Source organism: Trachymyrmex cornetzi, unplaced genomic scaffold (assembly GCF_001594075.2).
Source record: "Trachymyrmex cornetzi isolate Tcor2-1 unplaced genomic scaffold, Tcor1.1 scaffold11, whole genome shotgun sequence".
Classification (NCBI taxonomy): Eukaryota; Metazoa; Arthropoda; class Insecta; order Hymenoptera; family Formicidae; genus Trachymyrmex; species Trachymyrmex cornetzi.
The window spans coordinates 670,598-694,030 of record NW_017295653.1 but is presented as its reverse complement, the minus strand read 5'-3'; the positions used below and the strand labels follow the sequence as shown (position 1 = coordinate 694,030).

Below are 23,433 nucleotides of genomic sequence, written 5' to 3'. Positions count from 1 at the left end.
TGGGGGGGAGAGAGAGAGAGAGAGAGAGAGAGAGAGAGAGAGCGCGCAAACACACACAGAGTCGGGTGGGATGCTCGTGATATGCCGCAGAGCTGGGAAGAGTAATCGTGTTACTAACCCGCCGTAAATTCTGGCAAACCTAAGCACGCGCTCTTGCTCCTTGCGAAACGTAACAGGTATAGCGAGAAATTTGATACCTGCGATTACGGGCAGGGGGTCCGCCAGCGGCGGAAGGATAATCAATTAGCTTAACTCGAGCGCCACACGAAACTCGATTCCCACACGTTCAACACGAAACACCCTGTGTCGATCGGACTAATATGTTTTAATTTTAGGTTATCCCCCCTTCCCCTCCTGGTACCGCATCCCTTCATCGTAACGTCCAATTTGCTCCATCTCCAGATAACTCGTCCGTCCGACAGATAACTCGGGGAGAACGTTTGGCCGAGTTGGACGAAACTTATTACCGAAGTAGGAAATGAGGCGGAACTTTATTAACGCCCTTATGCGCGAAATTTCACGCGACTCCAATTTATCGAGTTTGTTGTTATGAAGTTATTTGCCTGCGGAATCGTGCCAATCCGGTAGAATCTCGCGCGTTCCAGCAATCTGCTGACATTAATGATCATAAAATCTATAAAATTTTAAAATTTGACTTTTTAATTTAAAATTTTCGCTTTATGACACGTTCTCGTTGTAAACGCCACGCAACAGAGGATTACAATGAAATAACTATATAGCCATACAAGAGAGAATTATTATGAAGTAGCAATAAAATAGCTTCATAAACGATTTTTTTCTCACGTATCAAGAATATGATTTATGTTAGATATTATTATTTTAATTAATGTGCTCAAATTATTGAATTACCTTAATCAATTATTAACGTTTACAATAAGATCATACGCGATATTGCACGATTTCCTCTTATCCGCTGCGTCAATAGGTTTCGCAAAATATCCCCGACCACGACGCTGCTGCCAACGACCTCTCTCTCCGCTTTACATAATAGCCGGATTTCGCGAATTTGCATGCGCCTCTGCCTCTGGTTGCATGCTCGGACACGGTGGTTATTATGAGGCCATCGCAGTGAAGCGATTGTCGAACGCAAGCTCAACATTTTATCGCACAATAACAGCACAGTTTGGCGGACTTCTTTCCACCTGTCGTTAAGTGACGTGTCACGCTAAAATATCTAACCAACCATCCACCCCATATCGAGCGATAAATAAGTTCGAAAACTATACTCAATCCTAAACAGAGTTTCTGAAAAATAAACTAAAAAAGATATTTCTAATCAATTCTGTTTATTCGATTCTCTTTAATTCAAAAATAAAGAGTATCAAAATGCTAAAAGCCGACATAATGAACATATTACTATTACAAGTGAAGTTTCTGTAGATCAAAAGTAAATTTTTCTTCAAAAATGTAAAGAATAATTATCAATTTTTAATATATGACTGTTTATTGTTAAAATCATATCAATTTCTAAATAAATGACATATCCTATGAATTATTGATAAACACAAAATTTATTCAAGAGTCACGTTATAATATTTTCATAATAAAATTTTCATTATAAAATTTTCATAATAAAGTCCAATTTGTCTAAATTACGTGTACGTTTACTTCTGCTTTTATTAACCGCCATTTACACTTTGCAAAAGCAATGTATATTGTTGCAGTTTGGGCTTGTCAGAAGTTTGCACGCTTTTCATCCAATTTTCGCGAGGAATCGCGCGAACTCGACTAACAAGAGATCTATCACAACTATGGTTCGGAACCGATTCTTCTTGAAATATGTTGTTATATACATGAGTTGAAACACAAAAATATCTAAGAGATCGATACGTATTTTTTTTATATCGATCCAATCTTAGATTTAAGGGGTAAAACAATTCTTGAAAATTTAATGGAGACAGGGATATTTAAAAAAAATTAGATTTTTTTTAAATATAAATGCATACAATTATAAAGTATAAAAAAACCATCACAGTTTATAAAAAAATAATCACAGTTTGTTTATACATCTTATCATTTCACTGATAATTAATAGGAGTAAAATATAAACGTTAGTTTTGAATAGTTATTTCACCTCTTAAATTTGAGATTAGACGTATATTAAAAAATATATGTCCCTTAGATTTTTGTTCAACAATATATTCCAAGAAGAATCGAATTGATTTCAATCAATTAAAACAGGACCCTCGTAAGTTGTGCAATAATTGTACTCTCTAACGTGACGTTAAAAAAAAAAAAAAACTTTTCAACCCGCGAAATGCGTCGTTTCCGCCACGCGATACACGACATGTCCGTTGTCGGATCCGTGACCGTGGCTCGGTAGTTTCTGCGATTTTCTCGTGGTGTTTTCATCATCGCCCTCACTCCAGCCCACGCGGTAGCCACTTTTTTCCAACAACGAGCGCTAAAGTTTTTATCTCGTCGGGAGATGACGTACGGGATGGCAAAATTCCCTCTTTTCACCGCACGCGCGACGCCTTTTTCTATCCCTCGTAACCACCCTCTTCTTCCACTGCATCAACCGGTCGGTTTCGCGTTCCGGACAGAGAGAAGGGCAACGTAGGGGTGTGAGAAAAAAAAAAAGAGAACGTTTCTCCGCGAATACATATACGTGTTGAGAGATAAAAGTTTATTACCGCGGCCTAGCAAATGCAACCACTCGTTGATACACTGAGTACATGACGATTATTACGTTGTTCCTCTCTCTCTCTCTTTTTCTTCTCCCTTCCTTTCGATTCATCTTTTTAACCCTCACATTTTTCCCCGTTCTCTGTAAAATCACTTAAAACGAATGTGCGGAAAATAGCAAAAGGAGGAACGATACTGCTCGCACATGGAACGTCAACTGTTATCTACGAGAAGTAACGGCTCCCTGGACGTTTACCGTGTCGATGGTGCTCCAGGTTAAACCAATAACAGAGGATGCTTGTCTAGGTCGCCGTCTATATACGGAGAAGACTTCACGGAGAAAAAAAAAGCTGCATATATGAGATTCTTACTATGAACAACCGGTTTGAGGAATTATTTTTAATGTTGTATTATAGGAGAAGATGATTTAAAACACACGTTTAACGAAAACTTTCTAATTATGACATTTTTACTTATTATAAGCAGGAATCCTCTAATTTTCTAGAAAAATATTTTTGAAATCGATTTCACCAATTAATACAGTTGAATATAAGTGAGAAAATAAATGTTTCGTTTCAACGTTATTTAAGTAATTATTAATGAAATGTCAATTATACCTCGCATTACAGCTGTATATTTTATAAGATTTTCAAAATAAATGCAAAAAGCATCTTTCAAAAAACATCTTATTAGATATCTATGATATAACTCTTGCAATTGTATTCTGGACATTTTTTTCATTAAACAATAGCGGGGACGATCTTTTCACATTAACTTTTTGAACAATTTTATTTTAACCGTTAAATAGTTCTCTATGAAAACATGAAAGAAAAACACATTATTCTGGATACTTGTAATGCTTTATTGCTCATACAAATAAGCGATAAGTTATCAGAAGCGTTCTCTGTGCAATTTTACCTTGCATTTCCCCTTTTCGTAATTTCCAGCGCTTAATTATTTTTCAGAATTTCCACACTGCCGCGATTCATCTCGTCATAAAATCCCAGATCCAGCAGATAGTTGCTCAACGCGAAAGACTCCGCTCGCGCTTTGTCGCTTATCCATCGAAATCGAGAATATCGCTGATAGGATCATATAACCGTAGCAAAACTCGCTCCGTTTTACATGCAACGACATTCGACTCGGTTCGATTACTCACGTTCATTTGATAAAATCAGATTTTGTAAGTGCGTCGTCAAATCCGCTGAGCGAAAATTCTCGTCACGCCAATGAATTGAAGCACGAAGAAAATACAGGAGCACGATCTCTCCCAGTCTACGGGTAGATATAAAAAGTTCATTACTCGTGACTAGGGAAACGCGAAAGCGCGTGAATATATACTGAAGAAAAAGAACCGATGGAACTCTTCCTACTACGCCTGCAGCTAAACAGCATGGCTCAATTACATCGTACAATTTTTGCGAATGTTCATTGCGCTATCATGAAAAATATTGTATCAAAATTAAAATAGCACGTAAATGTAATCGAAATAATTAAAACGACGTATAAAATGGTCTTGTTAAAAAATTGGCATTGTACAAAGCTATTTATAAGTTAAATGTACACGTGCATGTTACATAATCAATAATAACATATAAATATTTTTTAATTAAATGCGTTTAATCCTAAGTATAATTGATGTAATTTACTCAGCAATGCAATTTATTTTAATTCCTGCAGTGCTCAAATAATCCAATTAAAATTTTAATATTATTTCAAATATATATATTTTACAATTATGCCTATAATTTATATATTTACTACTAAAATTATTTTTTACCTATATGACACCACTTTCAACTCGAGTAGTTGCGCAATTGTTATACCGTGGCAATTTAATGTCGTAACTGATGTTTTACATGCTACAAATGCAAATCGCTCGAATGCTGAGAACCTTGACAGAGATCTGGTCTTGACGAGAGAACCTGTGCGGTCAGCATATGGGTAGGAAATATTTTATATTACACTACGTTTACATATACCGATATACACATGGTTACGTCGTTTGCATGATATTTCAAAACTGCATATATTACGCCGATGTTTTTACATTTTAAATGTGATGTAACTGAAAAGTTGGATGAAAATCCGTATGATCTGGTAGAAGATAAAAGATAATTTCATCCAAAGTTGGAACTCATTTGTGACATAATAAGATTTCAAGTTAAGGAAAAACGAGTTTTCTTTCTAATAAAGATGTAAAAATAATCAATAAACTGTTAAAAATAATAACACCATCTAGTTTCTTAAATTCAATTATTTTTCAGTGTCTAGGTTTTCCCTGATTCATTATATCGGAATATTAACTTTCCACAGTCAATTTTTTTAATAGTGAAATCTGGTAGACAAATTTAAATTAAATTAAAAAGGTACAATACAATTCAACTTTTATGATATTAAAAATTGTTAAAGCTTTTCAGTAAGATTTTTTTTTAATTTTTATACACTCCGAAAAAATCTGTACTAAAGTTCGAAGGAATTACGGACAAAGGGTGAAAATTTCACATTGTCGACGGAGAGTTAAGCATCGAATTGAAAAATTATAAATGGAGATAAGTCAACTAATTTTTATTAAGGGAAAAGGAATCAATTGTGGATTACTGAACAAATCCTATTATATGCAAATTCTAGAACACTTCGTATATATCGGTCAATGTGCTAACATACTTGCAGCCACGTATCCAGCAATATAAACGAGTACTTAGCGTGCAATCGGGCTATATAAACGACTGTTTAGCGTGCGATATTTCTGTCACGTTCGCCATTGCCTGACCGTGAGCGATGCACGACTCCAGGATACACAGTATAATATTTATCAACTACCTTATCAGTGGTAAACCGACCACACTTCCCGTATCCAGTCATAGACAACGGTGTGTAAAGTTGCACAAAACGAAACTGCAGCAAAACACGTTAGGTACCAATCACCAATTTTTCTCTGTCTGTTACTTTAAAGTAATCAGGGTTGCACTTGTTAAGCACCGATCAACACGATGCTGTCGATACACAAGGTAGTTACATTATACATTACATCTTTTCAAACTTTACCAATCAAAGTTTCATCGAACTACGTCTTAAAACTAATTTTTCTACAGCAAAGTTTAAGCTACGAATATTTTAAATGTTTATAAGATATTAGACAGGGAAAGCATTAATGTACTTTCGGATACTAATCTACTCTCCTTCAATCGCTTTTAACTCGCAGATTAATAATCTTTCAAAATCTTCTTTAAAAAAAAAAACTGAAAAATTTAAATCTAAAAAAAACTTAAGTTTAAAAGATTCAAGGTTTTTCGTTAATCAACTTTTAGAGAGCACTAGCTGAAATGATATATCTTACATCGTAAAATGTGAGAAATAAATTGAACCTTGGTTAAAAGTTAATTGTGAGTTGTAAAACTATGTCTTAATCATATAATATTAATTTATTAAATTGTATTAATCTGCTTTAATATAATAAGTGACAAGATGTAATATAATAATTCTGTAGGTAATATTCCTACAGGGGGAAAGGGAAGCTCGTAAATTAAAAGAAATCTTAATTCATGACTCTCACTCGCTCACACGTATTATAATATTATCATTCTAAACTGTGAAAAACATACGTCGAATAGTCATTTCTAATACGAATAACAACATTGAAGAACCCTCCGGCAGTGCCACCATCCAATCTGTCTCGTTAGATTGAGTTCTCTGCCTTCCTCTTTCCCCTAACCTGTTCGACATGATCGACACCCTTTCCCGGTCTATGATCTCATACCACGACAGTGCAGCATCCGCCCGTAACGGAACATCTAATCTCATCATCGGCGCCAGATAAACGTCAATACGTGATTCGACGTGGAGAAGGACGAATGCGCGTTGCCAAAAGCTAACTGGTCCCACGGTAATCTTGCAAAGTGCAAGGATACTCAAGGAATTCAGAACTGCACTCGAGAGAATTCAGAACATCGCTCTACAGAGAGAATCCAGTTTTCTAAGCTATTTGAGAATTCCTTTATAATTCAATTCGATAATAATATTAAAATTAATTAAATAATAATTTTTTCAATATTTAAAAAATCTTACGAAACAAAAATTGAATTTGAATAGATATTTACTGTGTACATTTTTTTAAAAAAAGAGAGAATATAAAATTTAAAATGGAGAAAAACATATGAATTGTTTCGCTGCTTTAAATTTTTATTCTCTATATCGTATATTTCCACCTGTTACGAGAAAATTTAACAAAAATTATTGAATTTATAATATTTAAAATTATTCATCACGTGTTCTTCACAGTTCTGTTTATAGCTTCAACAGAAAAACTCTTTAAAGCGATATCCTCAATGCCGTTTCCCCTTTGCATAAGAAACAGCTGGTGCACTCACCTGTCCATGATTGTCGAAGCCGTGCTCCTGGGCGATCTCCTCGGCAGTCTCCGATCCGCTGGGCACGTAAACGGCGAACTGATTCGAGTAGATCGGCACTGGTCGCGACCGCGGTCTCGGTTCAGATCTCGCACCAGCCAGCAGCGTGCACACAATCAACAACGTCACCCTGAAGATCATGTCGTCGACGGCGAGTGACGACGACGAGTCCTACGATTATCCGGGACGGTATATTCCGGCACTGAAGGGCGCACGACGTTGCGATCGACGCGTCTCGGATAAAAAGATACGTATTATTGCACGACGAATTTTCGCGTAATCTCACGATCGAGCGGAATCGCGCGTGACTTTTCGCGGGTCGATTTCAATGCTCGACGGTACTCGCGAGTCTCAACATCGGATCCGCGCTGCACTTCCTTCGAGAAAACGCGATTCGGAACGACGACAAGAATGAGGGACAACGTTGCTGACGGATGAAGTCGTGTCGCAGTGAAAACGAGACGGCACTGCACCGCGAGTTTCGCTCGTCGTCGTCGTCGTCGGCGAGAGACGTCAGGTCCGGGTGGGCTGGTCTTACCCTGCAACACAAAGACAAGGAAAACCGCAGGTTATAGCGTTCAGTGTGCATTCGTGTCACGCGCGCCGAGTCGGAAGGACGCGGTGGGAATTCTTGCGGGCTCGAGCGTTGTGATATTAATTGTCACCGAGGGGGGGGGGGGGGGGGGGGGGGGTTGGTTTTTCCTGCTTCTTGACGTGCGCGTCGCGGATTTGCATTACAATGTTTCGCCATGGGCGTGCACGCGTCCGCGCGAATGTTTGCAAACTTCCTTCCTCTTCCTCCTGCTCCTCTCGCGCATTCGTCCTCCGTCTCTTCGTCTCTACTTCTCGTTTGTCGGAAAAACAAATAGATAGAGATAGAGACAGAGACAGAGAGAGAGAGAGAGAGAGAGAGAGAGGAGAAATCGAGAGCTCATGGCACGTATTATTTAATAACCGAATCTTTTGTTTGCAAAACAGTGACGTACGGTGATGCAATTGTTTTGCAAATAACCGAGTGCGTAATACCGGTTCGACACACTTACCCATTTAGCGCGACGCGCAAATAAACGATTATATCGCAACGAAACGCATTGGCGCGATGGGATGATTATGATGATGTTGGTGCGACCATCACGACAAAATACAACTAAACTTGCATAAGCGCATTCGCGGTAATCCTCGGTTAACCGCTTAATGGATGGGATTACAATGACAGATTCCATCGTTCATTTTCCCTATTCGCAGGTATATAATAAATAATACGTTCGATATCTATTTTAGTCGTTTGAATCATTTCGATTAATGTTATGGCAAATAGAAAATCCGTGTTTTCTTTTAGAAAAAATTTATCAGAATTTTATAAAAGCCAGCGCGTGTGGCGCAAGAAACACCCAAGTTCGCGATATTTCAGTTTAAATCTAAAAATGATTTCTCAAACTCGTGACGGGAAAATTGGCCGTTACGCGATTGAATTGAATTCGGCAAGAATAAGGAAGGGAATTAGAGTCGAACTTGCTGAAGCTCGTGGCAAAAGCTTCCGATGATCAAATTTCGATTGTGAACTATACGATCGACTATAAACGTATCTATATAGTCGCTGTTGAAGTTCGGCAAGTAACTGGTAGACTAGTAAGGCAAAAGGAGAAGTCTGTTTCCACAGCACTGTCGATAGTTACGGCGAAACGAGCGAAAGGCCGAACATGAGTTTGAAGTTAATCGGACTCTCTCACGAAACCGTTAACGTTCGTAATGATTCAGGAAATAGACTGAAATAGCTGACGGATACGATTTATTGGCCTTGTAATTAAAGAAATAAAAGACGTTTCAGTAAGTTAAAAGTAAATAATTACCTAATTTTGAAAACACGTAAAAATTATATAAAAATTCCTATCATAAATTAAACACGGTTTGACAGTAAGATTTTGCAATAAGTATTAATTGCAGCTACAACTTAAAATTTAACACAATTTAAAATTTGTGATAAAATATCTGTAATTTCACGTACACTAAAATATATGAAAAGCATATTTAAAGCCTCAGAACGCGCGCACGATAAATATACAAATGTACATATACGCACTATATCAAAATGCAAAATACGATATACATATATAAAATTATATAAATAGAATTTTGAATCTTCCAACGCAAAATATAGATTGTCTAAAATGAGTCTAACAAAGATAATAGTATAACAAAAGAATAATATTACATCAATGTGCGACAATTGGTGCCGTCCATTTGCGCTATACATAAATGCTTCGAAGTATTTGACTGACAATCAGAAAAAAAGAATTTTACTAATCAACCAATCAAAGAATGCTTCAAAGCATTCAAAGCATCAAATGAACAGCAGACCGATATAATTTATTAATCACAAAAAAATTTTAATATCCTTTAATGACTTAATAGAAATTGATTTATACATCATATATACATTATACATTTATACTTATTTACAAGCAAATGCGATCTTAATGTAAAATTCTCATTTGTCAGAAAAAAATTACGATACTTTGTGCTTATTCGCATGCATCATAACAATAATATTCACACCCGGTGGATTAATATCCAGTACTCGTTGCAGAATTCATGAATTAAACAAAAACTTAGAATCATCCCCATTTCAAATTCGTTTATGGGAGTTTGCGAAAACAAAACCGTGGACTGTCGAAAAAGCAAATTCTCATAGTCGAGTATAAAGCGACTAAAGTAGAACATCTACCGAATTAGTTTCCTTATGGAAACACATCTCCCAAAAGATCAGTTCTCCACTTGTATAGGGTAATTCTGCAGCCGCGAGCGGAATAGCGAAACGCCTTGACAAATAGTGTCACATTATCGCGTCTTGTGCCATCTTATCGTTCGCCGACTGTCCTCAGTGGCTCCAAAGTGAGTAATACAGTGAACGAACACGAGCAGGACGAACATTCGCGTTTATATACTCCCGTGCTATACGGCCGTTCACCTGAACTCATTAAAGCCCGAACGTAAAACGAGACGATCCTTTGACGCGGGCCGACATCAGACATCTTGCTTTGATAATAAACGAAACGGCTATTGGCACTGGGAAATGTTACACGTAACGTCGAAAATAAATCGGGCATTGAGTTAAATAGCGATTCATCGGGAATATTGGAGAGACTACGAGCTAGTTTATTTAACATATGAATATTTAGGCGATACGTACGGCGATATGCGCGTTCACTCGACGAATATTCGCCGGGAGCAGCATCACGCGAATGTACATCGAGGTGAAAATATTGTAATTGCACGCGGAACATAATAAAATTCGTCGTGGAAACGTGACACATTTTGATTTGTGAAATATCCATGAACGAATGTTAAATAGATGCATATATTATTCGATGTTGGCTTTGGATAAACAATGATTAAAACGATTCGACTGAAATTTTTATTATACACATAAGGAAAAAAAAAATGGAATGCGCAAATACAAAAGTGTGTTTATTATTGAAATTGTCTTTAAAGTAATTTTGTTAACCTTGGCAAAATGTAAAATAATATTCTCTAAAAAGTGAATCAGTGTATTATTACTGACTTCAGTGCTATACACTTATAACTAATAATTTTCAGCTAATATTTCAGTAATAATATACTGATTCACTTTTAAAAGTTATGATTTCTTCGGATTGATATGTATTTACTGAAAAGCTGTAAATAAGTATTCGCTAATGATTACATCAGTTATAAGTGTAGCACTTGAAGTTACTAATTTACTTTTAGAGAGTACGTGAGAAATCTTGAAAGTATAAAAAATATAACGTATATTACTCGCGGAAAGTTGAGAAATTGGCATTTTCAGTCGAGATATGTCATGAAGTTTACATAACAACATAACGCTGACTTGCTATTCGTGTTGCTCATCTTGTATCATCTTCACGTGCTTCACTCTCATATACGTCGATAAAGTGAGCTCGACAAACTTTCATAAATTTAACGAACCGAATTTCAAGACATAAATGTTTGTATTCCATATATATGCTTCCAGACATAGTCGTTTTTAAATAGACACAGATGACTGTGTCTATTTAAAAACGACTATATCTGGAAGAGCGGATAGCCGGAGCACATGATATTTGAACAAGTATACGACCAACTTCGATGACGTCAAGTCTTGATATACCATTTTTAGCACATGAAACACTGTATGGCATCAGAGAAGTCTTTAAATCGCGCACATGTTCTTGTCTATATATATAAGTCATATGTGTGAGATCTATACACTGTTAGAAATGTTCTTAAATTTCATTAACTTTTAATGTACATTGGTGAATGAAGTTTAATTTCTCTGTAACTGAAAGGACTATTAATGCACATGTTAATGAGATTTAAGTTTACAGTAACTGAAAAATTAAGTGTAATGAAATTTAATATACTTTTCATTTACGGATATAAATGACATTTAATTAATCGTAATTGAAATAACTATTAATGTACATATTAATGAAATTTAAGTTTGTAGTACATTAAATTTCAATACGCTTAACTTAAAAGTTAAGCGTGTTGAAATTTAATGTACTTTTACATTTACGAATATTAATAATATTTTAATTAAGCCTAATACTATTAACGCTTAACGTTTAATACGTTTACGTTTCTTACATTAACGTAAATTACTTTTCAGTTACAGATCTCGTACTTTTCATTAACGTGTAAATTAATTTCTATAATAATGTATTCATTAATTTCAATACACACGTTCATCACATTTAAGACTACTGTAATTTAGTTTTTATCTACATCATTCATTACATTTAATTTCTTGCATAACCACATGCTTCCTTTACATGTTAATTAAAATTCATTGAGAAATTTCTAACAGTGTACATTATATAAGTAGTGAACAAAATGTGATAGACACAAGAAGTAGAAAGACTTTCTATGATTTCATTGAAGCGCTTATTAATTCAAAAACGAAGATAAGAAAATGAACCTGCTGCTTTAAGAAAAAAAAATCTCGACGCATTCCATTGATTATTGAAATTGTACAGATAATTAATTAAAAACTTTCTCCAGCTTATCTCTCAGATTTTTAAGCTGGTAACTTATTCTTAAGTTCGGTTGTTAATTTAAAAAACTTCAACTAAACTTAAATTTACTTTCTTAGTTCAGTAGTTCAAGAGAACGATAACCCATTGAGTATTTAATAAATGCCCGATGTTAATTAAACGAAAAATTCTACGCACGCACTGCAAACAAAAAATGCTGAGCACGTATACGTATTAGATACAAAGAATGCCAGTCGAGCCAAACGCGATTCACGATTACGGGAGCGGAACGCGAGAGCGTCTTTCTGTCATGTGCTATTTAAATTGCAAGAACCACCTGCACAATACCCCACCGTCCGCAATTAAAGGCTCCACGTACTTTGGTCGCCACCGGAGAAGAATATAAACTCATCCAGACACAAAACTTCGGCTCGCTCGCTCCCGTGTTAATGTTCGCAGAAGTTAAATCCCGAGTGAATACAGGTCAGCAATAAAGCGTTTCGTGGTGAGGAAACTGCGTTTGTCGAGGAAATACAGTCCAGCGAAACCGACGCGGGATTCTTGCCCGAAAGCAGGAACGCATTTCTCGCGATATCGCCCCATTTCGCGATGTTAACAACTTACAAAAGAATATTTAACTCGGCAACCGGACAATAAACAGGAGCACAAACGCGATGGCGGTGTACATCGCGAGAACAAAAATTAATACAACATTATAAGAAGCTATTTATTTCAACTGGTGGGAAAATCTCGGTGTAAATTTATTGTACCGGAAATGAAAGAGATTGCACATCACGGGTGTAACATGATACTTGCGTTCAATATATTTTGCAACAAGCACATTATTCATGCTACGTGTAGCGTAAACTTTGAACGATTGTGTAAATACTGAGGCATTATTAATATATAAAAAAAAAAAAAAATAAAACCTATGATATTACATAACGCGCAAATAAATTTCCATAGAAATATGTGTCGTAAATATGTCCCTGATACACAGACAAGATAATATTACGAAGTAATATTGCATGTAAAGAAGAAAATAATTAAAAGCTTTCAGAAATTCTTTAAAATTACTTTACCTCTAATATTTAAAGATACTTTTAAGCTCAGTAAAGATAGATTTAATAGTCGGACTGCAACAATTGCTCGCCGAGTGCAAAGAGTTAAAAGAAGCGTGTTCGCTTGCATCCAGAAAGTCGAGGGGGAACGACAATGTCGGAAAATCGTGGCGTTTCCTAGCAATTAAGCATTCGTAATCTCCCGGTACTCCGGTGAATTCTCAAGTCGCTCGTAAAAAAAAAGTCGCGAACAAGATTTCTTCGGCGACAATGTCGAAGAGCGGAGAGGAGTAACACAATTCTTGCTCTCACTCTTCGTCTTCTCTCCCCGCCCCATAGTAACCCCCTTTCAAAGCGAGAAGGATCGTAATGCCGCACGTACGCAGCCCGTATGGGATAAAAGCCACAGAGACTGAAACCACGATACGAATATCAAGTGCGATGTTATACATAACCCCGATACACCGCAACATGCGTGCGTTATATACACGTGCATGCGTCCCTTTCAGGGAAGAATCTTGCCATATGTGCATGCATGTCTGCCCACGTCACGAACAGAATTACCGATGATGCAGGTTAGGTTAGATGGAAAAAGGGAAAAAATTCTGCTGCACGTTAAATGATTTAATGAGGATTGTAATTAAACTCATATCCAATAAAGAGAATTTGTGAAATATATGTTATATTTATTGCGTAATATTGTATTTCACTTCAACTTTTCGAATTTATTCTCATGCAATATGCGTGTTTCTGTTTCATTTTATAATATATCTCGTTATCTCTCTCTCTCTCATTTGTTATAACAAAATTAAAAACTGTAAATTATTATATATATTAATAAAATAAGATTATTTTTCATTTTCCACTTGTTTTGTCGAGAAACATTTTTTTTTTAATTACGCACAGTATTATACACAGGAGTATTTTAATTATGCAGTATTATTGATTTATACCTTATGTGCTTGCGAAGATTTTGAATTTTTTAAATTATATTTCTGGAAGAATATATTTCTTATTTGTTTCTAGATACTCTCGTAAAATAATATCTGCTTTTTACAGTACTTTATTGGTATATACAAACATTTCTGTCTGAAATTAAAATCATATGTAAAATCATATGTAAAATTAAGAAAATAAAATGCACGATCCAAATCTCAATTTAGTCATATTAAATGCGATATCAAACAAAATTTGATTGTGTGTTATTTGAGATCTATATGGTCATGATAAATTATATTTGTTACATTTTAATTATTTCCATCAAACAATTGAATTGTTTGTTTTCCTTAATATTTCACAAATTTACATTAAAACAATAATAAACACAAAAGAATTTATATATCGTTCAAATATATCACGGACGAACGTTTATTTACCATGGAAGCTAACGCGACACGTTACTCACTTTGTTCGGTTCGTTCATATCCAAACTGTAAAATAGAAATTTCATTCATATTCCCTAAAAGTAATTGTTTTTAATTTGTAGTTTTGTCGATAACAAATTGCTTCTTCTTTTCACGTGAAACATTGACTTGCTTTTCCTTTATCGATCAGCGACCGTGATGCACGTACATTAAATAAAAAGAAAATTTTTTTGTCATTATTTTGTACTTGAACGTAAGCCATTTACGCGATAAAAATACAATCGATACACTCATAATATTTCCAATTCATTTTTATGCTTTCATTCTCGCTCGAAATCGGGACAAAGTGCACTTCAGAGCGTAAATATTGTGCCGCAAACGACGTGTGTAACTGCGCGTAAAATCAGACGCGATCGCGGAAAAGTTGAGAGGGGGTAGGGGGTGAGTTGGTTGTCCAGTGGAAAAAAATGGGAAAAATATTACGAATGCATTCATACGCGTGCGAGGCAAAACGCTGCCACGTAAAAGTGAATTTTGTCCGACGTGAATTCGTATGTATGCGCTTTTGGAAAAAAAAGCTTTCGAAAACAGACGCCATCGCCCCGCATCGGGGGAAATGTACCTGTGCGTGCGTAAAACATAAGACAATTAATTGCAACTAACCGTCATAGCGGATGACAGAGCGTGCCCGTGTTCCACATTCGGCAATAAATACGGTCGCCTGATACTAAACTTCATTTTTTTTCTCTCTCTCGTGATAAAAATTCGTTCGCTGCTCTAACGACACATGAGAATCGGACAGCCACAGTTTGCGCGGAACGAATACGAGACACGACACGATGTATATAAACACGTAGGTATCGCGATGACACAGCAATATCGGTCTTAAAAATTCTTTGGAAATAAAAATAATAGAAAACGCACTGATAACTCTGACAAATATTAAAATTCCATAAAATTAAAATATTTAAATATGTATAATGCGGGCTTCCGCGCGCGTGTACCATTTTCTCTCTTACAGCTCAGGTATTCTCTATACGTGGATTATGCAAATATACTTTGGATAAATGAACAGCTGGAAGCTTCTAATCATATATGAAAAAGTCGGTGGCCGCGTTCCGCGTGAATAGGATTTTACACCGTTACACATGTATACTGCTATATTAATGTAAGTGTAATTACAAACTGATTTGAAAAACACGTTCTCTTTTTTCGTGTGATATTTCACGTGAAGCGGTTGATTATGCGAGAGTTTTAGGCATCGCATGTTCGTTTAAAGTAGATCGATAGATACGTGCACAAGTGTACATTAATATCCAGGTTTCGTGTGTACTCGTTTGTATATTCATTTTATTTTTTATATTGTAACTTATTAACACGGATATTTTTTTCTTTGATTTACCCAAGCTTTTTATCGAACGGTAGAAAAAGCTTCGTACCCACTTGATCATGATACATTTATAGAGCAAAATATTACTGAATTTTAAGAAAAAATAACGCGTTTTTATTACATTTTCTTATTGTATAAATAAAATTCAGAAAATCTGTTTTATTTATTCAATGAGATACTATAAAACGAGATATAAAAAAATAAAAGTAGCTTTAGTATAATAATAAATGAAAAGTTGCTTTACTATAATAAGAAATTTTAATTTAACAATATCTAAATATTACTAAACAACGATTATATTTCGATGTTAATACTGAAGAACTATAATTCACGTTCCGTATACTACAGATTTTCAGTACTAGCAATGTATGTTAGAACACTGCCTCAGATTTATAATAGTTATATATTGTTATACTAAAATTACTAAAATGTTAAAAAAAAACTAAATATTAGTTCTTTAATTTAATCTGTAAGATTAAGATTATTGTTGTTTCAGTTTAATTGGGTATTATTCCAACATCTAATTTTAATCTTGTTTCTTCTCAGTTTATTTATTAAATATTACTAAAAGAATCAAAATTTATAAACAACTTAATAAATGAATAATAAAAAATATACAATTCCTGGTATGTATTAATATCTATTAAATATAAAATATAATTAGATTTTAAATTGGATAAAAAAAAAATATATATATATACAGAAAAAAGACTATTCTTAAGTCAACCATAATATATTCATATATAAGCAAAAATATTAAAATCTTGCTTCAAAGATATCAATCTTGATTTGATTAAATTTGTTTTGATGCAAGTATTACTTTACACTTAATTCAAGACTTGCTCAATTAAAAATCTTATATCAATACAAATTCAATCAAATCAAGATTGATATCTTTGGAGCAAGAGTATAATATTTTTGCTTATATATGAATATATTATGGTTGATTTAAGAATAGTCTTTTTTCTGTATACAATTCACCTGAAATTTTATATTATATGCCATTTTTTTATATTGCAATACACATATATGTATATGTTATATATCCATTTATACACATACAAGAAAAAATATAGATTGCATACATTTTTATTAAAAAAAAAAATAGTTATCTATTATATCACTATATTGCCTAACTGATTAACTTCTCTCACTTTTCGCATCGCTTTGATATTACTTTATGTCATTTTAATTTTGATAAATCACAGACGGAACGAACGAGTATTCATTCACATCAATTCAAGCCACAGAAGTAATAGTCGTTTAACTCTGCGCCCTTAAATACCGACGTAATTACGCGTGCAAAAGTATAAGTATTTTTGCACACTCAAAAGCAACCAGCATCAAACGTTAATTGGAACGACCGACATGGCCAATCATTCCAGAAAGTCAATACTGAGACATTTTTATTCGTTTTTACAATAATTTATTTTATGAAAAAGTACAGCGAAAAAGTTTTCCTAAATATTAACTTAGAAACGTTTATATAAATAAAAATAATTTAAAATATTTCTGGACAGAGAGATACTATTTTAAAAACACTATTAAAATGAAACTATTATTTCTCAAACATTTAAAATTCCTATTAAGATTCAATATTTATAAAATCCGTAAAATTATCTCTGTGCTCTTTTTTAGTAACTTGTTCGTAACTACTTATTCGTATTTCTTTCTGTCACGACGATTAAATCATCGTCAATGAATTAATCAATGGCACAGCCATTGTTTTCTCGGAATTGGCTGGAGCAACAAAATCGGGAATTGAGCAACAAAATCGGGAATTGAGCAACAAATTAGCAACAAAAAAGCACTAAATTTCTGTGTAGGTTTCGTTCGATTGTGCTGAAGTGGCTGTGTCAGCTTAATAGACGTGATTAAATCTTACTCTCTAAATCTGAATCACCGATATCAATCCTAAATCTTTCACTGATAATCTGTGAAAAGTGGAATCCTTAACCTAGCTTTAGTGTATAAATTCAATGTAGAGTAACTGTCCCTATTAATGTGCCTTTTAGCCAATTTGCTTATTACTGAATTAATTATTAAATATTGTAGCTTCAAATTTATCTGCTTGCAATCAATATCGGTTTTTCAATCACTTCTTTTTCTTATAATATTTCTTTAATCTAAAAAATGTTAATACTTTATAATGCTTTTGACAAAAATAGACAACATGTTTTTGTCCCTATTAGTGAGTCCTCCAAGTGGCAATGGCCCTATTAATGTGTCCCCAATTTCTGTGCCTATCCACATTTGACTCATTTTAACATATTGTTACTAAAACAGGTAATAAATTTAAGCTAATTGTGTATCTTAATATTACATTAATAAGGACAAGCTTAAAATCTTGCGGTACATATTACTAGATTCACATAAATTCCTCATATCTTTCGAAAAATATTTAAAATACTTTAATACTCAAAAAATAAAATATTATCTTTGGTATCGTATGCATTGATAATTTAACTTAACAAAAAAAATAATTATTTATTCGTGCTAGTTTTCTTTATGACTTATCGAAATACAAAAGCACACTTTTAATAGGGATAGGCACAGTAATTGGGACAGTTACCCTATACGGTATTGGAAGATTGAAACTAGGGAGTTTTTGCAATACCATGTATCCAGATATGGTAAACGCTAAAGTTACATGACTTTAACATTCACCGCATTTGCGTGGATACACGGTATTGCAAAAACTCCCTACTGATGTATACAAATATCGGTATTTTAATTATAACTCAAACTTCCATTCTTTTTCAGTTGAATTTCATTAATTACCATCACTGGATATTCAGTGATTATCCACTGATTCAGATTTAGAGAGTATATTATAAATAGAGAGAGAGAGAGAGAGAGAGAGAGAGAGAGAGACTTCAAATTTATATTTCATAAAATTTTAGAGGCTATAAAAACTGGAATCCTTCTCAAGGTTATTCAACTATTGCATTAAAGGTAGAAGAGTGTTTAGCATTTGCGACACTCATGCGTAATTTTCTACCAAAGTTACAGTCCTTCTAGTATGGTAAAAAGGATAGAGAAAAGATAGGAGGAAAGGGAGTAGCGACCTGGTTGTGTCAAGATGGCAAGGACGAAGTGTGCATCACGGAGGAGTTGGATCGCGAGAGTATACTACTCTGTGTGCCGTAATTACGCAGTATTACGAGCGGCGTTACGACGGGGATGTTACGTTAACGTGGCTCGTGTTGTACGTGGCGTGCGCGCGCGAATTAAGAAAACGGAATTAAAGCGGTGCTGCAAATTCATTCGCCGACTGGTTTTTACGGCGACGCGGACCGAAATAGAAAGGCTACTCTCACACGATTCATAACTTCCAGCCATATCCGCAACAGAATACTAAGATAACTCTCGTTATTCTCTCATATATAAAAATTATATTCTTGAAAAAAAAACGCGATCACGATTACATAATTAAAAACTGTTTTGTTTTGAGAAAGAGAAAACAACAAAACAAAAGAGTGATAGGCTCGTGAATTACGGACAATCTATAATTTTCATCTCAAAACGCGTACAAATTTGGATCAATTTATATTGTTAATTAATACCTTTTTTATACTTTATGACGACGTAAATTAAAAGTCCGACGAGACAGGACCTTTCTTCCAGAATAAAGCTTCTTGAATTAATGATGGAATTCTACGGTGAATTTTCTTACGAATCGCGTGAAACGGGCTTAAAGAACACGAGGAAAGAAGGGCGCCGCGTTCGTCCGCCGACTCCTCTAATGCCCGCATATTTCGCGACACGTCGCGCGGAGAGACAGCGACTCGACTCGCGTTGCGCACGATATTTCTCGCGCGCGACGTTTCATGCATACGGCATCGATGACGATTTTTCAACGGAGCGACTTCGTCACTGCTCCGATAGATTGTTATTCTGGCATTTGCACGTTTATCGTGAGAGATAAAATAGAATAGCTGAAATATTTAAATACTTGGAAAGAACAAATTTGCACAAGTGCACATTGAAAGTGGGGGTAACCACTTAAGGAGGTTGTAAGGGCATAAAACACATATATTAATATTTTCGCTTTAAACAAACTACATACATGTGAAAGTTGTGTTCATAACATTCTGGTTTTATTGAGCAACACATTTTTATAGGTTATTTATTTTATTTGTTATTAGTTTTATTGTTATAAACAAAAATCGTTAAAATAATAAGAAAAAACTAAATGTTTTTATATAAATATATTAAGTACTAAACATGACTTATGCAAAGTTTCATTGAGATTCACCATTAGTTTATAACAAATAACAAATTTTATTTATTTACTGAACAATTAATGTCTGCATCTCAAGATAAATAACTTTACAAAAATATTGTTGAATTCCTAGAGTATTTATATAAAAAAATTGAGATTTTTATCATTATTTTATAATACATTTTCATATATTTATATTAGAGTACAAATTAAAAAAATATTACTACTTATTTAAATAACTTTTGATCCAGATGGTCAATTGTTTCTATTTTTTTTTTGTATTATTGTTAAATGAAATTTAGAATAGTCTGTAATTTTTTCAAGTAGTTCTTAACATATTTCATTTGCCTTACAACCTCCTTAAAAGTGGGGGTAACCACTTAATGTAATCTTGGGACAGAATCCTCGAAAATCGTTATAAAATTCATATAAAATCCTACGTATAATCCGATAATTACATATGCTACCCCCCACGAGAAATTATTGTATAATATTAAAATTAATTAAATAAAATCGTATATTTTATCAAATTACTTCATATGTAGTGAAAAAAATTATTTGTAATCAGATGAAATCATATGATATTATGTAATCTGCGGGATAATATTTCTGCTAATGGTTATCCCCTCGTATCCCGTTATCCTATATTAAAAAATTTAAATACATACAGTTCTGAAAACAATTTTTTAAACCATCGAAATAATTATGTACACAGAAAATTCAAGCATGATGAACGACGCTGCAACAAGTTTCAACATTCAAGTAACTAATTTGAACGTCCTAAAAAAATTCTAGTTGAAAATTAACGACTTCGGATTATATCAATCACATTATTTCAATTAGAATTGTAATAGATTCAACCAGAAAATTCTGATTTGTCCATTTTCAATCAAAATTCCAATTTATGAAACCAGACTTTTTTTTCAGTGTACATAATTATTTGTGATAATCCAATATAATTATTTTCTAATCTGTATCTAGCTTTTCTAGATACTTGAGCAGAAACATTCTTTCCGTGTAGAATGATGTAGACATTTTCTTATCATAAAAATCATTGTTTCACGATTTAAAAACCGTGAGCGTAACGTTTAATTATTCGTTAAATAAATATCAATACAGTTTTAGGCATTAAATAATTTTTTTTAATTTTTTTTGGGGGGGTAAGAGTTTTATATCAAGAATATTGAATATAGATGAAGATTTTGTAATCGATATAGTCATAAAAAATGCATAGTATACTTTCAATTTATAGTATATGTATATTAAGGTTACATTCATCGCGGTCGAATCTTAATTTATGTACATAATTATGCGTATATAATCGCACGCGAGGAAAACTATGCGAAGCGCGTAATAAATGATTCTTCCAATTCAATTACAAACACGCGAAAAACAAGAAAATTAATTTGGTATTGCACCGTAAAATTAAAAAAGTCAACAAACAATGTAGCAATAAATCCCAATTTTATATGATAATTATCATGATAAAATGAAGGAAGTGTACTTAAAAGTAAAACTTTATACATATAAATAGTACGAACACATGGAAAGAATTTTACTAAAGTGTTTAAGAAAAGAAGTTACGTTAAGTTTTAAGTTTAAATTGTTTTTTTTTTCGACCAAAATGTAAGTTTCAAAATGTACAAATTATGTATCCATATTAAAGGATTACTTAAACGGAATCAAGTAATGTATCGTTTATCACGAGGAAACATCGGAAATGTGGAAGAAACAATCGTTATCAAAAACAATTAATCTAAAAGTTGTTGAGTAAGATCAAGATATTCCAAATTTCAGGAATTAAGCAACAAAACTGTATTGTTATGTTCATTATTCAGAGCTAGAATTTAAAACCAAATGATTATTTTGTATCAGACTCTTCGCGCCGTTTGTCAAAAATCTCCTTTAAATTATGTTAAAATAACATAATATAGTTCTTTTTGCTTAAATTGTAGAATATCTTAATACTTTACTTAACAACTTTTTATTAATAAATATGATAATATCAGATTTATTTTTATCATAATGTTTCCCCATGATAAGAGATACATCACTCAACTCTGCTTAAGCAGTCTTTTGAGAAGCTTTCTAACAAAGTAACTTATGAAAGATGTTGTTTTCTAAGAGTTTTCGGGGTCGCTGAATTCAATTTAGCCTCAGAATTCTAAAATTCAAAGGAGAATACAACTTTTTTCGCGGTCGTTCAGGAATCGTTTTATTTCTACATTTTTTTACGTACTTTTCTTTATAAAAACTGAAAATTATCATAATAATATCGCTACTAGAGAAAAAATTGTGAAATAAAGTTATTAAAATCCTTATTCACATCGTTACAAAATCGCTGCCAGTTATATCCTTGAATCACTTAAAAACTAATTTAGAGTTAGATTAACAACTCTGAATTAGTTTTTGAATTATTTTTTGGCCTAGGGATTACATGAACAAACAATACTGAGTTCTTAGAATTAGGCTTAAATACTTAATATGAAAAATTAATTAGAAAATTTATACATATGTGTGTGCATACGAAATTGATATAATAGTGTGTAGCGATGTCTCAACGACACATAAATCTTATATATGTAAATCCTATACCGAATTAATAAAACAGACGACTTTAAAGCTGACGGTACACAACGCTTGTTTTCTCGCTGGATTGCTAGTTGGATTAGATTCTTGTCATCGTATGGCTGCGATGCTGGCACTGTCAGCATCAATACGATGAAAAGATTCTAATCCAACTAGCAATCCAGCAGGAAAACAAGCCGCCACAGCTTAAGATTCCCCCGTTAATTGAAAGCCGAAATTTCACCGCGTTCTTAAAAGCGTGATTCAACCGGCAGTGGTCAAGGCCGACCTCAATTTTCGACGAAAGCGTGGAAGAGATGGAGGACGTGTACGACCCGCGACCTTTCGACGGAGAAATTTCGAATAAGCGCGTACACGAATGCCGGCGGTTAAAAACACATTCGCTTCGAGTCTTACGACGGGCGAGTCTTACGGCACCGACTCTCGGCAAGAAACCGGCGAAGGACGAACGCGCGTGGAGGAGAAAGTCCTCGACGGACTTAGCCGAGAGCTGAGGGGCACGCTGGATGTCAGCTGACGGAGACGAAGGCCGCCGCAGCAGATGAAACGTTGACAGACTGTAATCCAACGTAATGAGAGTAACACTGTGAGGTGCGACGAGAAATCTATCTTCCTCCGCCCTCACATTTTCACTCTTTGTAATTAAAAACGCGACGAAAGGTATATTGAAAATTAAAAAGAAGAGACACTTCCTAGAGAGTATGAAAGTGTAAATGATAAATCACAGGTGCAGT

General features: G+C 34.1%; 1 protein-coding gene across 3 annotated transcripts in view; it reads right to left on the bottom strand.

Annotated features, from left to right (window-relative positions):
* The window catches only part of Fur2 (furin-like protease 2), a 410,564-nt gene that overhangs the window by 385,766 nt on the left and 1,365 nt on the right, over positions 1–23,433 (bottom strand). For all 3 annotated transcript variants that reach the window (XM_018509972.1, XM_018509981.1, XM_018509991.1), the window contains exon 2: positions 7,020–7,597. In XM_018509972.1, coding sequence (XP_018365474.1) covers positions 7,020–7,199 — 180 coding nt within the window. In that variant the 5' untranslated portion in view covers positions 7,200–7,597. The remainder of the gene's footprint in view (positions 1–7,019; positions 7,598–23,433) is intronic.